Below are 16,669 nucleotides of genomic sequence, written 5' to 3'. Positions count from 1 at the left end.
AAATAAAACCATTTCCTTGTGAGTGATGCGTAAACACACTGAGAAATAAAACGCTGTTTCTCAACAGAGTGTGGACTGCAGGATATAAGGTAGATCTGAGGGTATGAATGCCCTCAGGGGACACGGGGGAAATAGTAGGATACTGTGCCATCACATTGCTTCGGTTGAGTTAAGGACACTTCAGTGTTTCCAGATGTTGTTGTGCATCTCTTGTCTCGCTATTTTACTGACTGCAGATTTCATGAGCTGGGCATCTTTTAAAAAAACACATGCATTGTTCCAGTTTGGTTTGAGTGATTGTTAAAACACTCCTAACAGGACCTGGAAATAAATACTCTTTGCAGCAGGGATGAAACTTAAAATAATTTATTAACACTGGTTGCACATACAATTTATTAAGATGGATAAGACCATAACATACAAAAAAATAAATAAATAAATACTCCCAGTCTCCCCATAGAATCCAAGTATTGGTTGAGGTGAAATGGAAACAGTCTTCAGAGCCTGTCACACCAGTACTCTGATGTTTCAGTGTAAGAGGGCACGTCGATGTGGAAGACCTGTGGGTCAGACGGAGGAGTCTGAGGAGGGCTGTTGACCCCCGAATCACTGTCGTGCTCAGATTGGTTCAGCTCTGCAGCTGCACTTTTCACTTCCAGCTTCTGGCCTGGAAGTGATTCAGGCGGGGGCGGGGCCTCGGCTTTTGGCGTGATGTTTTGCAAGTGCACCACCTCGCTGTGCTCTTGCGCGCACGGCAGAAGTACCAAAATATCCTTGCGAAATTTGGAGCTCATGCCGAAGTAGATGAGCGGGTTGTAAAAACTGGCAGACTTGGCAAAGAGGCGGGTGATGATACTGGTTGTGCTTGGCACGTGGAAGCCCCAGGCTGACCACATAGACACCACTGCATATGGTGACCAGGCCAGGATGAAAGCAGTGCAGATTACAATGGAAATCTGAAAAGAGACATAAGGAAACTATTGTCAGCACTTGAGTAACGTGAAAGGAGGTTTATGACCGAGCGGGCGCTTTTAAGTAGACCTTTTAAGAGTCCCTTTTTACATTTCTAATCAAGCCTTTCAATAAACCCTCCACAACTAGACTCGACTATTTTCCTTTTGTCCTACCCTTGTGACGTCCCGCTCCATTTTCCTTTGGCGGGCGGTGAGGTAACCGTCAGCTGACATAGCATTCGTGGTTTTCACTGTGTTGATAATGGAGATGTAGGAGAAGAGCATGATCATCACCGGGATAAAAAAGCAGAAGATCAGGATGGATATGATGTAGGACTTGTAAATAGTGGAGTAATTGGCTTTGGACCAGTCCACTTCACAAGTTCCATAACCTCGATCTAAGAAACACGAGATACAAGGTCAGATCACGGCTCTGTTGTCATGTTGCATGAAGCACCGTTAAGTCCGATGCATAAAACAGACCTGTGTAGCTGCCCCAGCCCAGGAGTGGAGCAACAGACCAAAAAATCCCTCCAGTCCAAATGCAGATTAGTGACACAGCAATCGTGTTGATGCTGATACAATGAGCTGCGAGAAGACAGAGCAAGGACAAGTAACATGAGTACAGCCTGCTATTCTCACACCGTGGAACTGACTGCAGGATTGTTTGCAGTTTAAAAACAGTTTAAAGGTCATGATTTTGGCAACAGAAAAAGTTAGATGCAGAATTTTTGACTTGCTATGAATTTTTGTTGAACAATGAAGTCTTTTCTTTTTTAACAGCCTTTGCTGACATCTGCGACTGAAAAGGGCCTCTGTTGATAAAGTGTTCAAGGGAAGAAAATAATAGTTTGTTCTATTTCCAGGCAACGAGCAAACGTCTAATTTAAATATCCCATATTATACGTGCAGAGCAGTTTTCAAGGATTTCAGTGATTTTAATACTGAGCTGTATTTTGCGTATTATCTGCACTGGTTTACCTGCACATTTCATTCTCCTAACTCATTTGCACACAAAAACACATGCAGTGGGGTTTTTTCAGATTTAGATTTAGTATAAGAGCGAAGGTTTTAGCAAACGCAGCTGGTGCCACACCACATTTACCACTAATGTCCATAGTTTAACGGCAAATGTAAAAACACTCAGGTTAACATGAGCAGCCACAAACAATAAAATCCTTTATCCCTCGCCGACAGCAGAAGCAGTTGCTCAACTAAATTTCCAGCATAATTAAGGCATTTTTTAACATCAGTTGCAACCCCCAAAATAGCAAATCTCACTTCAAAATAAGTTAATAATGTCTTTGAGAAATAAAAATGAAACTGCTGGAGACGAGTGGTCGTTATTTCCACAGCTGAAGCCTGTAATGAGCTTTCATTAGCACTAAAAACACCACACTCTCCTGTCAGATAAGAGACTGCTGCTGGAATGCGAGGAAGGCCAAAAGGCTGGGCTAAAGCTGTAAACCTTTGTTTGGATGGCATCCCTTTATGTATCTGGTGATGCTGATCACCGTCAAGGTGTTGATGCTCGCGAGGCCGAAGAGCAGCGTGAAGAAGCCGTCCACCTGGATGGAAAGAGAGAGAGAAAGATGGACTGGTAGTTCCTGATGTCACGTCTTCAAAATATCTGTGAGTGGTCAGTGACGCCTCGGGGTAGAGAGCCAGTGCCTGTCTAATGTCAGACCTTTGTCTGCCGAGTTTGCTTTAGATTTTATCAGATAGAGATGCTTCAGATAAAGAGCTCTTCCTCCCTTTTGGTCAATATGCTCCAGACACAGAGCCTTTCCTCTGATGTAAGCTGTACAGGTTCAATAAGAGGATGTTAAAATGGAAAATCTTTACTGCGTCTGCTAATTTGTAGATATTAACTTATATCACAGGAAAATTTGATTTGACTCTCAAATATGGCAACACATGGAGCTTTGTTGCAGTCAGCCCAATGTTTGGGAATCTTTTAATCACAGCTCTTCTTAAAGGAAATGATGCTACTGTGTTTCAGTCTGGCCCCAACTATGTAACACCCAGCTCCTGCTGTGCCATTTCCAGGTGATGGGGATCAGTTGAGGTCTGATTACTTTCTTGATCTTCCTTAAATGTAATCCTATTACTTCCAAGCATCATGTTTTTTCACCCTCATTTGGCAGAAAACTATCTTACTAACATTGGTATGGTTTTTATTAAGCGTTAATCTTATGTTTCATTTTAGTTCTTATAAAATTTCAGGACCCTTTGCAATAAAAATAGTGGTTTAGTGCAGTTTAGTGCAACTAATCTGTCTTTTATTTGGCTCTCAAGAAGGTGATGTAAACTTTCATAGACCTTTTACACTGCTGCATCATTTCTTCCTCCGAACTTTCCTTCTGTAATGTCACATGATCCTGAGAGGCTCTTTCATATCTAATAATGTCCTGCCCCACCGAGTGTGAAACACGGGGATGAGGCCCAGCTTGCAGCTCGCTCATGTCCCATCACGCTCCATGCAGTAATGTGCTTCTCACATGCCTGTCTCCTTCACCTTTCTATTCTTTTTCTCCACTATTTCTGTCACTTTTTACCTGATTCCCTTATTTACGTCTGAGGCTCCCTGCCTTAGCCCACTTCTCTTGGGGGAAGGTGAAATAAGAGAGGTGGGGTACTTCCCTTCCCAATATTTCTCTTTCACCGGAGATTGGATGACTGAGATATGAGATCATCTCTGTGACTGTAGGGAAGCCTAAGAGCAGCAGAGCTTGAGTTACAGTATCTCTTTCACTTAGATTTTTAAAGTTTACGTTCTCCAGACTAAAATATATTCTGGTTACACCGGCTTGTTTTTGTATGACTCCTCAGAGACTTCACTCGCTGCAGCACGGAAATCACAATTTCTACCACGCCTGGCTTCGAGCAAGAAAATATCCTGGATGAATTCCAAGCTAAAGTATGACAAATATTTCTTTTCAAGCTGAGGCTGTAGGAAGAGAAAAACACAGAAATGAATGGTTAAATATAAGATCCTGCAATATAAGTGCATGTAGGTATAAAATTCAACAAATAGCCACCAAAGCAGCTCTTAACCGTTCACTGTTTGGTTGTTGACAGGTGCCCTACTGCTAGAAGAAAGGCCTCCACAATGGTAATCTTATCACGATTTAACCTCCAGCCCACATGTCTACTAGAATAATCCCTTTCACGTACACACACCCACACGCATATACACCTTACTGTTACACTTCCACAGATTCTTTTAATGTACTTTATTAACTGAGGGCTGGCCAAAGACAGCAGATGCACACGGATGGTTTTTTGGTGACTCTGCACAGTCATAGCTCCTGCGATAAGACTTGTTGTTCCAAATGTCAGTATTTTGAAGTCTTGTTCGAGTTTGGCTTTTACCTGGCAGGTCCAGATCCAGGTGATCAAATATCCATCATCCTTGAAGATATTGAATATTTCTAGGATTCCCCGGGAGTAGCCGAATATTGAAATGCTGGCATCAGAGATTGCGAGGTTTAAGGTGAGCAAATCGGTTGATTGAAGTGTGGCCCGCTGCCTGTACAGGACAAACATCACTAAACTGTTTCCAAACCAGGACAGCCATCCTGCAGGGAGGGAAGCACACAGAATATTCAGGGGATACCTAATTAACCACATAGCATAGGATACTAAATCTTATGGTAGCATATGACATTGTATGGTGTTTTATTTTATTATATTTTATCATATTGTATCATATGTAGTAGTATAGTACTATTAGATAATATGTTACATACAGTATAGGAACATGTACGTATGTATCATTGCTGTTAGTTCTGGATCTCATCCTGAAGTGACTCCAATAGTGTGAATAACCCGTGAAGCTCAGAGTTAAACCCTTTTACTCTGTAGTCAGATAACAAGCCAACAGGGTCCCTTTCTTTTTATATCTCAGACTCTGTGTTACACAAAATCTCTCGACTATCTTAGCTGGCACGGTCCAAACCAAACTGTGGGTGTCAGCTGTGGACTGGCCTTTGGAAACAAGAGTCGGTTTTGTTCTTGACACTTGAATAATGTGTGACTCTTTCATGCGAATGTAGGAAATACAGTATATCAAGCAATACTGACACAGTAGCATAACGTACAATCCAAGTAAACATATTTCATCTGCAAACAATACACATAATGCAAAAAATAAACATTGCATTCTAGCGTATGGTGGTTTACTTACCCAGCACTAACAGGTAGACTCCAATGATGGTCTGTCCTTGATCAGACAGAGGAGGGTCTGTATGCAGGGTGCTCAGGTTATTATTCCTCCATGGAATATTCACCACCTTCAGAGTGAAAGCCTTCAGCGTCAGCTCCATGGCCTGAATTTCGATGCCTATGCATGAATTCTTTCTGTCCTCTTCAAAATCCCTGCTCTCCTCTGCTTTCAGTAGACACTGCAGTGACACACGAGCAGGGATGACCGGTCAGTTCATTTTAAATCCAGCTTAGACACAGTCACTAATACCTCACTACTAACTGTCCAAATGACTGCAGCTGTAATCCTATCTACTGCTTAACAACTAAGAAGATAGAGGTTTTGGGTGGAAATTTGAGGCAACAGGGAAAGGTTCAGTGGTCTAATTTTCAGAGTGGCTTCGTAAAGCTTAAAGACAAAGGTCTCGTCTCAAGCAAAGCTATCTTAAAGCCCTCAGCAGAGATCAAAGCGGTGCTGAACAATTTCAAACGCCATCTTGTGCATTTTCTTTGAATTGTGTCCTGCAGGTTTGTGTGAATGCCAAACAGGAATTGTTTTGAAGGGAGGAAGGTTCAGGGCTGAAGCAATCAGCTTCATGGGCTCATCCGGTTAGAATAAGAAAAGCAGCCATCTAATGCAGAATTATTTTCAGGGTACTCCTTTTATTCTCAAATAAATAAGGCAAAAAAGGAAGGAAACAAAGACACACATGGACTGCCAATGCTCAGCTGCCGCCCCGTGTGGAAGTGAGGAAAGAGTGAGCCAAAAGTGAATGCAGTCCTTATGTACTGTGTGACATATAATGTGTGACAGGTGAGTGCAATCAAGGACAAGCACCACACCCAATCAAAGGTGAGAGAACTAAACAAGGTGCATCTGGTGAAGTGAGTGGGTGTGCTGGGATGTGCTAAAAGGTGGGTCTCTACAACAGCCGCCCCCATATGTCTAGTGAGAAATATGTTGATATGATCAGGATCAGTCTTCTTCAGGAAGCGAGGGCAGGGGGATCAGACAGGAGACAGGGCGGATATAGGTTTTATCCTGTACTAAGACCTCCACAGTTCTGATGTGGTCATCTGGGCTTTTCAGCAAGCGCGTCACTCTTCCTACAGGCCAAAGGGCTCGTGGAAGGTGTGAATCCATAATCATGACGACAGAGTTCAATGTGAGATCTGGTTTTTCCTTCTGCCATTTGGGTCTTCTTTGGAGGGATGGTAGATAGTCTCTTATGAAGTGTCGCCAGAAGTGATCTGCCAATATTTGTGCATGTCGCCATCGTCGTCGGCCTAGGAGGTCAGAATCAGAATAGGATACCAGGGGGAGTGATGAATCATGTCGGCCCATAAGGAGAAGGTTTGGGGTTACGGGGTCAATGTCCGCAATGTCTGAGGATACATAGCCTAGGGGTTTTGAGTTAAGAATGCCTTCAATCTCAATTAGGACTGTTCTTAAGACCTCTTCAGTGACCATCTGTGCACCAATGGTTCTCTTCAGAGCATTCTTCACAGAACGTATCTCCCTCTCCCAGGCTCCACCGAAATGGGGTGCATGCGGGGGATTGAATTTGAAATGGATTCTTTTAGTCATCAGGACCGGCTGTAGAGTCGGAGCAAGGTTGTTAAAAGCTGCCCGTAGTTCCTTATCTCCTCCTTTGAAGTTAGTTCCTTGATCACATATAATTTCCAGGGGTGTTCCTCGTCGAGAAATGAATCGTTGGAGGGCCATGAGGAAGGAGTCTGTATCCATACTGTTTAGGAGGTCAAGATGTATACACCGAGTGGTGAGACATTTGAATATTATTCCCCACCTTTTCTCCGATCTGCGGCCTGTCTTGACCTTGTATGGTCCAAAGCAGTCTATTCCTGTGGAGTAGAAAGGTGGTTTGAATAACCTAAGACGAGCAGCAGGCAAGTCTGACATTTTTGGAATGATGGGCTGTGCTCTCCATTTCTGACATGCGACGCAGCTATACCGATGCCTGCGTACGGCTTCCCTTCCTCTGAGAATCCAGAATTTCCGACGTAGTTCAGCAAAAAGTCTTTCTGAACCAGCATGATGCAGTTTGTCATCATAATTTTGTATGATCAGTTTGGTCACTGGATGAGCAGGATCAAGTACTATTGGGTGAATGACATTCAATTCCAAGTCTGGGCTTTGCCGTAGTCGGCCTCCTACATGGATAAGTCCAGAATTCCTGCACAACACTGGTGACAAACACAATAGACGGCTGTCAGATGAGAGGGGTTTGTCTGACTGTAAACGGGCTAAATCTTCACCGAAACTGTCCAGTTGTGCCTGACGAAGGATTTCTTGTTCTGCTGTTTGATAATCAGCTGCAGAAGGAATGTTACCCTTTTGGTTGGAGAGTGAATGAGCCGTGAAATCCAATAGCTCTTGATACGTTCTGAAGCTGGGTGTGTATGTATGGGAGGGTATACTGACAATACCAAAAAAGTAGGATTTCTTTAACTCAGTCTGATCATCATCAGGATGGAGATCTGTAACTGTGGGCCAGTTATTTGGAGGTTCATGCAGAAACGAGGGACCCTCAGTCCACCTGTTTGGGCTAAGGAACTCTTTCAGGGATTTACCTCTCGTAACATCATCAGCAGGATTTGTGGCTGAATTGATGTATCTCCAGTCTTGACTGTTTGTGAGGTTTTGAATTTCTGAGACTCTGGCTCCTACGAATACCTTGAAACGGCAGGAATCTGACTGAAGCCAGTGAAGTACAGTTGTCGAGTCAGACCAAAGGGTGGTAGTCCTGACTGGTAAGGTGAGTTCTGTTTGTATGAGCTCACAGAGGCGTGCGCCTAGTAGGGCTGCGCATAGCTCCAGTCTGGGTATTGTTAAATGCCGTTTAGGAGCAACACGTGAGCGAGCTAACAAGAAACTCAGTTCTACATGGCCTTCAAGATCATCTGATCTCAAATATGCGACAGCACCATATGCTCGCTCTGAAGCGTCACAGAAGATATGAATGTCTCGAACTGTGGTAGAAACATCCATTTCCTTAGAAGTATAGCAACGTGGGATGGCAATTTGTGGGAGATAACAAAGTTCTTCTTCCCAGGACTTCCATGCCTCTAAGAGGTTGTGTGGAAGGGAAGGGTCGTCCCAATCTCTCTCTTTTCTCCATAGCTCTTGCACCAAGGTTTTGGCGCGTGTTGTGAATGGGAGTAAGTAGCCTAATGGGTTATACAGACGAGCAAGTACTGCATAGATACGACGCATTGTGGTGGGGTGTGAGGCTAGAGTTCTGTATTTATAGGCAAACAAATCAGTCTCACAATTCCACAATAATCCTAATGTGCGTTCATGTGGGCCAGATGGCTTGTCTTCAGTCAGGCAAAGTTCATTACTTGCCGTTCTTACCTCAGATGGTAGATGGCTAATCACAACAGGATTATTGCTGGCCCACTGGCGAAGGTCGAAGCCTCCTTCTGATAGATGGTTTCTTAATTTGTCTAGGAGTGTTCGAGCTAACTCTGCTGATGGAAAACTCTGCAAGCAGTTATCAACATAGAAACACTGCATTACTGAAGACTGCACATCTTTGTCAGATTGATATTCCTTCACATGTTTCTGCAGTGCATAGATTGCACAACAAGGGCTGCAGGTCGTACCAAAGGGGAGTACCTGCCACTCATACACTGAAGGGGGAGCTGCTTTGTTCATGTCACGCCACAGGAATCGGAGGAGTGGTTTATCAGGAGGCAGAAGACGGACTTGGTGAAACATGCCTTTGATGTCGCCACTTATTGCTACTGAATGTTGCCTAAAACGCAACAAAACACCAAGAAGTGTTGGGCCTAGGATTGGTCCTGGCAATAGGTACTTATTGAGACACTGACCTTGAAATGTGAAAGAGCAGTCAAAGACTATACGATCTTTATTGTTGTGACTTGTCATATGATGAGGGATATACCAGGTTTCTTTGCTATTGTGCATCTCCTCTGGGCTAAGTTTGACTATATAGCCTGCTTGCTCCAATTTCAAAATCTGATCCTTGTAAGACATGGCTTTGCCAGGATCTTTAGCTAACCGAGCCTCAGTGTTGCGGAGTCTAGACATGACTACATTTGGAGGGACATTCAAAGGAGGAAAGTTTGCCATCCGAAGAAGAGGAGTGGCGTAGCGATTAACACCATTGATCTCAACCCTTTTTGTGGCCTGTTCAAGGAGTTCCAGTGCCAGTTGATCTTGCTTTGATCGGATCACAGATTTCTCACTGTATTCAGGTAAAGTGTCTAGTTGCCATAGCTTCTCAACATGATAACGCAGTACATCTGCAGATGAACTGAGAGATGTGAACAAACACTGCACGTGCTCTGTACTGCTCTGGGGATGAAAATCTGTGATCGGGCCTTGAAGTGTCCATCCTAATTGGGTTTTAACTCCTGCAGGAGACCCATATGGTCCCTGTCTCAATGGAGCAGTAGGCGTGATGAGGTGAGTATGATCTGAGCCTATGAGCAGGAGTGGCGCTGCTTTATTAATAATGGGTAATGGGATACCTTGAAGATGCTTGTATCTCCGTTGGAGAGATGATACAGGGTAGGTGTGGTCTGAAAGTGCTAGGTGATTTGCAGTGAAGGCATTAGTAATCGTGTAGGTTTTCTCTGGGTGTGCGATGGGTGAGATTTTGAAACTTACGGAAGAACCATGAATAGTTTCAACTTCTTGACGGACCGTTCTAAGTGATAATCTCTCTGCTTCCCCAGTTAGGTTGAGATGCTGTGCAGCTGATGTCAGAAGAATGGTACGCTGGGAGCCATCGTCAAGTACTGCATATGTTTCAAGGGTTCTTTTGCCATTTCGCAGGAGCACTTTCACGACCTTTAAAAGGACACTAGGACAATCACTAGGTCTATCAAAGTATAGCGTCCTCACTACAGGATGAGTGTCAGTTTTAGATCTCTTATTTACATCGCATAGGATCTGGAGATGTAGTCCCATACAGGTGGCACATGCTTTCTTCAGGTCACACTTTGCGGCCTGATGATTCCTAGCACAACGCCAACACCGTTTGTTTACTTTTATCCAGTTTGTTTTCTCATCCTTTGTCTTCTGAATAAACCCAGGACACTTACTAATGTGATGTTCTGGTGAGCAGCAATATGCACATGTAGCCTTAGTTGTCATGATCGGCTGTGTTGCATGTACAGAATCATCAGATGTATTTGCTTCATGTAATATTGTTGTAAGTGGAGAAGCGTACTTACGGGCAGGTCGTGTCTGGTTGAAGGATGGAACAGGACTGGCCTTCTTTGGTTGACACCTGCATTCCATTTGCAACCAGGATGAGAACAAAGGCAAGGTATACGTCATTTCTCCCTGTTCCCTGTAAACATGCCGTTTGAAGCGACTGAAATGCTCTGCAGGCAACTTCACTAACAAGCGATCGACATGGGAGCCACAGTCTAGTTCTGCACGTCCTTGTTCTCCCATAGTGCTAAGCAACCCAACTAAAGCCTGTACTCGAAGAGCAAAATTATCAAGGCTCTGGCCATCACCTGCTCTGATAGGAGGCAGTTCCAGTATATTCTTTAGCTCTTTCAATGCCAGCTGTCTTGGTTGCCCATAACGCTCATCAAGGGCTTTGATGGCTTGAGTGTATGGGTCAGGAGCGTAGGAAAAGGCAAGAGCTAATCGTTTAGCTTGGTCTACTTTGAGGTGATCAAGAAGGACATGATATTTGAAGTGCTCTGTCTCATGAGGATCAAGAAGGTTTGTAAGGGCCATCCGTAACATCCTGTATTGCATTTCGTCTTCTCTACTAAGGTCTGGAAATGAAGGACCTTCAAGCTTATATACATGTGTTCTCGTGCTAGAGGAGTGACCCGAGCTAGCAGTACCAGATATCAAAGGTTTCTGTTCATATGAGGTATTGGATGTAGCTGGTTGCTGCTCTAGAGGAGGGCAATGCTTGTGGTCAGATATGCGAATGAGAGGTTGAACAGGGTCTTCAGCTAAAGGAACAGCAGGTTGAACACATGAGATCTGGTCGGGATCCTGCCGTGATAAGGCCAGGAAATCAAAGGGATTCTCATCTTCTGTAGCAAGGACTGGTCTAGGCAAACCAGTTGAAGGGATAGCAGCATCTAGTATTGTTGAATTAGGTAAAGGAGGGCTGGCAGCTGTAACTAAGCCAGACTGACGGCTAATCTGCGGGGGCTGGAAGGGTGATTGACAGGTTACTGTATCAATCACTGGGAGCTGCTCATGTTGTTGATGTGTTTGAGGACTGGCTCGTAAACTGCATACAGAAGCTTTGATTCCATCTGATGAGACTGTGCGAATGGAAGATCTGGAGCTACAAGAATGGGAAGGAGATGATTGAACCATAAATTGCTTAATCTCCCTCATGGTCGTTAGGAGTTCCCTCATGACCTCATCTTGGGTGGTGGGTAAAGGAACAAGGGATGTCTCTGGTGGTCTGTCTGACTCTCCGACAGGATCCTGCAGCCCATGTGTGTCTTTATCACTGTGCTGGCATTCAGTTTGGCTCTCTGTCTCACATGTAGCTCTTCTAGCTCCAGGGTACTGAACTTCATACTGTTGCAGGTAGGCAGGAGGTCTACTATCACGACTGGATTTTCTAAATGGCTGCTGTGTATCCATGATGCTAATACCTCTCCGGCTCGGAGGACCATGTTTTGAAGGGAGGAAGGTTCAGGGCTGAAGCAATCAGCTTCATGGGCTCATCCGGTTAGAATAAGAAAAGCAGCCATCTAATGCAGAATTATTTTCAGGGTACTCCTTTTATTCTCAAATAAATAAGGCAAAAAAGGAAGGAAACAAAGACACACATGGACTGCCAATGCTCAGCTGCCGCCCCGTGTGGAAGTGAGGAAAGAGTGAGCCAAAAGTGAATGCAGTCCTTATGTACTGTGTGACATATAATGTGTGACAGGTGAGTGCAATCAAGGACAAGCACCACACCCAATCAAAGGTGAGAGAACTAAACAAGGTGCATCTGGTGAAGTGAGTGGGTGTGCTGGGATGTGCTAAAAGGTGGGTCTCTACAACAGGAATTAATGACTGAAGCTTTTCAGTTGGGCAATAGCACAGAATTGGTATTAAAATTTCAATATATTACTATTAATAATGTTCTGAAAAATATAAATAAGAAATGTATTTACCCTTATCCAGTATTAACAGGCGCCTAACATCAAGTGTTTGGGCAGCATTTACATTTAAGAAAATTTTATTGTATTTAGTACATAAACATAATGTAGGTGTATCTACTGGATAATAGATACTGATTTTTAAATAACTGTACATGAATAACTTGACTTTATTATAAACTGTAATATTATGCTGCAGTATATTTCTAACCAGGCAGCTCATTCTCATTCTCTCGACAATACTTTTGTCATAGATATAACACATTTTGGGGTCAACTTGAAAGAGAAAGAGATATGAAATGTAAAAGTGAGGTCAGAGGTCAAATGTGATGTAATATTTGGATACTTAGAATCCCCATACAAAAGCCTAATTTCCTAAATGTTGCGAATGGCAGTAAGAAACATACTTTGAAATAGAGTTTCAGATCAATCTATTGACTTGAAGAAAAGATGAGAGCTCAAATGTGATGATACTTGAAGTCTTCATGCAGTACTTTCTGTATGCTGACAGCAAACATCACACTTGTACGAATTATAGTTAAAGTTATAAGGATTTTTGCCATCTTTTGATCAATAAATCATTAAGTTAACCTAGAAGACCTTGGTGGATGTAACCAAATTTTAATGGAGTTTTAACATGACTACGCTCTACACCCCTACAACGTTTTAGGGGTCAATTCAGAACATTTCAAGCCCATCATTTTAACAGAATGACACGCACACATGTAAACACTACTAAGAACATCTGTGGAGGTAACAAAAATCAATCCAAAAACAATAATAAAAAAAAAAAGTGCTGGGATACTAATAAAATTGAGCTTTGTCAGCTTTTCCATCTTGACCATTCAAATATCTGCTTACACTTTTAGTCCAACTCCTGAACTACTCTCAAGAGTTGTGTTCCTGTTTCTGTACTTCCATTTAGGAGGTGATGACTTTAGACCTGCTGCAGTAACCACACGTTGTCTAAACACAGATGACATTCATCTAAACATACACTAAACCCCAGAAATATCATATGAAGCATAATTTAGTTTGTTTGAGCTAATGTGTGCACTGAGAAATGTGCTCTGATGTCAGAGTGAGAACATCTGGCACTTCAGAAACACGATCTTTATTTAGCTCCACCAACAGATGCTGGTGCAGTGTTATTGATTAACATTGTTTTGTTCTGTGAAAACTTATAATTGCAGCACATCTCCCCTCGTCCACCTTCTCTCCTTCTTCTCTTCACAGTGAACTTCTCTGTGGTGACACACCCACCAAAGGGGTATCCTGAACACCCCCCCCTCAGTTTGTATTTAGTTCACAGTGTGCACCTTGTTTCTCTCTTCTGGCTGCCACAGTTCAGGATGTTGTGGGAAGGGCTGCTTGTGCTTCTGATGCCAGATGCCTCTGTGCTTCCGCGTCTTCTTTCAGCCTCTGAAAGCCAGCGAGCAAGAGAAGGAAGGAGCCAAAGGGGAAAATGAACCTCTGACCCCAACTGTCACCCGTCCAGCAGCAAACACTGAATGCAGTCTTTGCACACCATACCTTCAGCCAGAGACTCAGAATGACACTGTTGCTAGATGTTAAAGTTCCTATTTTTGTTCGCATAATATGAAGTCATGACACTGTTGATATCAATTTCCTGCAGCAGGCTGGAAAGCTATCCTCCTACAGTGAAATTAAGATGATTAGGAGTGCATGTTATAAAGTCATTGTTTAGTGCAGCTGCTCCTGAGATTAAACTGTTGCTAAAGGACAAAGGACAAAGAAGACCCCACATCCAATCTACAAGGACAAAGCTAAAGACAATGACATCTGTCCACAGAGGATAAATGTGTGAAGCTGGCATCTTGTGGTCTGTCAGCTGCTGTGCAGAGATGTGGGCTCTGTTCTGACAAAAATCCATGAATCAAATACAGGTTTTGCTGAGTTAAGCACAAAGCACTGGCACCTACCATACACCGCACAGTGCTTAAGTGTTGCCACATTACAGGAAGACGACAAGATTACCTTAGCGCTCACCTGTATACCTTGGCACGTGTTTGAGTTCACAAAGCTGGGCAATCACGGTGCACCTACAGTAGGTCACTGTATCTTTCTCTCGATCTCGCTCTGTCTTAAGCAAAGCCAGAGACAGAGCAAGCAATTTTCCAAATGGAAAATCACAGACACATATGCTATTATGAAGGTGTGTGTTAAAGGCTAAGAGCTGTCTGAAGGCCACAAAGCCTCTCTTCACTGGGGACATTCACCAGGTCAAGAAACCAATACAGGATCTGCTTGAAAAAAAGTGTGCGTACTTTTCCCCTCCCTGTCACTGAACGACAGACACAGGGACTGATTGTATGAAAGTAAATGGCTTGCCTGTCATTTTCGTCTGCTAGTCCATGCGTGGCATTCGTAGAAATACATTTTCACATCTACAGGAAATCTGTAATAAAAATTGTTCGAGGGGGTTTCTCAAAAGGTGGCCTCTAGCAAGGCTGGTAGTAGTGACGGTGATTCTACAATTTATCATAAATGGATTAGAAGTAAAGCTATTTACTGCCTCTCCATGCCCCTGTGTGCTGGGTCGTTAATATGAATAATAATCTCTGCAAGGCTGAAGCCTTTTAAAATTTCCTGCAGTGGCTCAGGAAGTAGAGCAGATCATCTACTAATCAGAAGGTTGGTGGTTTGATCGCTGGCTGCTCCAGTCTGCATGCCAAATTATCCTTGGGCAAGATACTGAGTATGAATGTGTGTGAATGTTAGATAGAAAGCACTTAGACATAAGAACAGTGCTTGTGTGAATGTGAGATAGCTGTGCTCAAGCAGAAAACTGCTATATAAGAACCAAGCCATTTATATTTTACATAAAATAGGGGAAAAAACTTCAAATCAAATCAAATCAAATCACTTTTATTGTCACATCACATGTGCAGGTACATTGGTACAGCACATGTGAGTGAAATTCTTGTGTGCGAGCTTCACAAGCAACAGAGTTGTGCAAAATACAATAATGTAAACAAGCAAAATACAAGAATGGCTACATCTGAAACTAATAAATATATGTACAATATATAATAGTATATGCATTTCAAGGAACATCGAGCTGGCTTACTGGCGATGGGATGGGATAGGTCCCATTAAAAAAAACACAAACCACGAATGCCTGCCCACAACATGTTCACACCTATGCTTCAAAGGCTTCGTCACTCTGCGCAAATATAATTTCACACAAGTGAGGAATATGTTTAAACACCGCGGGGAATCTTTTTACCCAATGACATAAACTTAAAGCTTCATGCTACAGTTAGATGCTTTGAAAAAGTTATAATTAAAATGTGGATATTACACGTTGTATGTGAAGCAAAGCTCTCATGAAGTAAACAGAGACCACAGTTCCTAAGTTCACCTCAGACAAAGACCAGACTGATTTTACTGTTCCCTCTGCACCTAACTGTTTCATGACTCCACAGCCAAGCCTGCTATAACCACAGATTGCTGCTCAAAATATAATTATGCTAAAATAGTGCATGGTGTTACAGTGTTAAGTTGTCCAGTTGAGCTGTCTGAAATTGCACAGAGGAAATGAACACTTTATATTATTGGTCTTATCTGCCAGCTTTTTATTTTCAGGACAAAAGTGCAGCACTTTTGTCTAAAATACCATTTTTTTGGATAACACCTTCATATAAAGCCCATATGAAATAATAGATGAATGGTTCAGTATGCATTTGAAGTGAACACAGGCTCTGTGTTGTGACCAGCAAGCAATGTGGACTGGTTTTGTGGCTCAAGATCTTTGGCTCTGGACCACATGCAAACATTTTTTTGGGCACTGGGTCTAGTTTGCAATTTCTCTTCCTGAGTGTGTTTGTGTAAGCAGGTAACTTATGTAAGAGAGTCTCACTGAGGGCTGAATGTTCGCCTTTCCTAAAGCGGTCTGCACATCACCTTCGACATAAAGGGATATTTGGCCAAAGTATAAATGCGGAAATATCAACCTACAAATCAAACTCTAGATCCTGTAAAACCTTACGTCCTAAAAGTATGTGAATACAACTGGTCACCTAGAGCCACGTGCTTTTCAAGACTAAATCTGACAGATGACGGCTTATGCTTCCATTTAAGTTTACATGGAAGCGCTAGTAGCTGATGTGAATGGCCAGCTCTTTGCATCAGCCTTCTTTACCTGTGCTCCAACACTGGAACTCTTCTTGAAACTTCTGGGGACTAAGAAAATTAGTGATCTCCTTTGACATCTTGAAGGAATCCAACCTGTCCCTTTGCATGATGCGTTGCAACACATAGGTGCCTGCTGGTGCGGGACAGGGGTAAACATGTTTCAGACATTTTAAACCTTTTAAAAAGCGTGACCTTATTAGTAACAGAAATGTCCACAGCTG

At 43.0% G+C, this 16,669-nt stretch overlaps 1 protein-coding gene across 1 annotated transcript; it reads right to left on the bottom strand.

Moving 5' to 3' along the window:
- Positions 1–497: 497 nt before the first annotated feature.
- LOC146620192 (visual pigment-like receptor peropsin) lies at positions 498–5,281 on the bottom strand. The gene is made up of 6 exons (XM_085369450.1): positions 5,143–5,281; positions 4,329–4,534; positions 2,422–2,521; positions 1,437–1,541; positions 1,128–1,351; positions 498–956 (listed from the first exon to the last, which is right to left on the bottom strand). The coding sequence occupies exons 1-6, from the start codon at positions 5,279–5,281 to the stop codon at positions 498–500; spliced, it is 1,233 nt and encodes a 410-aa protein (XP_085225576.1).
- Between the last annotated feature and the right edge of the window lie 11,388 nt (positions 5,282–16,669).

This window comes from Diplotaxodon limnothrissa, linkage group LG13 (genome assembly GCF_057381915.1).
Source record: "Diplotaxodon limnothrissa isolate DT_005_m linkage group LG13, D_limnothrissa_male_GT1.1, whole genome shotgun sequence".
Classification (NCBI taxonomy): Eukaryota; Metazoa; Chordata; class Actinopteri; order Cichliformes; family Cichlidae; genus Diplotaxodon; species Diplotaxodon limnothrissa.
This window is presented reverse-complemented; position numbering and strand designations above follow the sequence as displayed.

Coding starts and splice junctions, on each gene's coding strand:
- LOC146620192 (XM_085369450.1), bottom strand. CDS start 5,281: ATGGAGCTGACGCTGAAGGCTTTCACTCTGAAGGTGGTGAATATTCCA. Junction 4,535..5,142: donor AGTCTACCTGTTAGTGCTGG/GTAAGTAAACCA, acceptor CCCTCCCTGCAG/GATGGCTGTCCTGGTTTGGA. Junction 2,522..4,328: donor CCTGGATCTGGACCTGCCAG/GTAAAAGCCAAA, acceptor CTTTCCATCCAG/GTGGACGGCTTCTTCACGCT.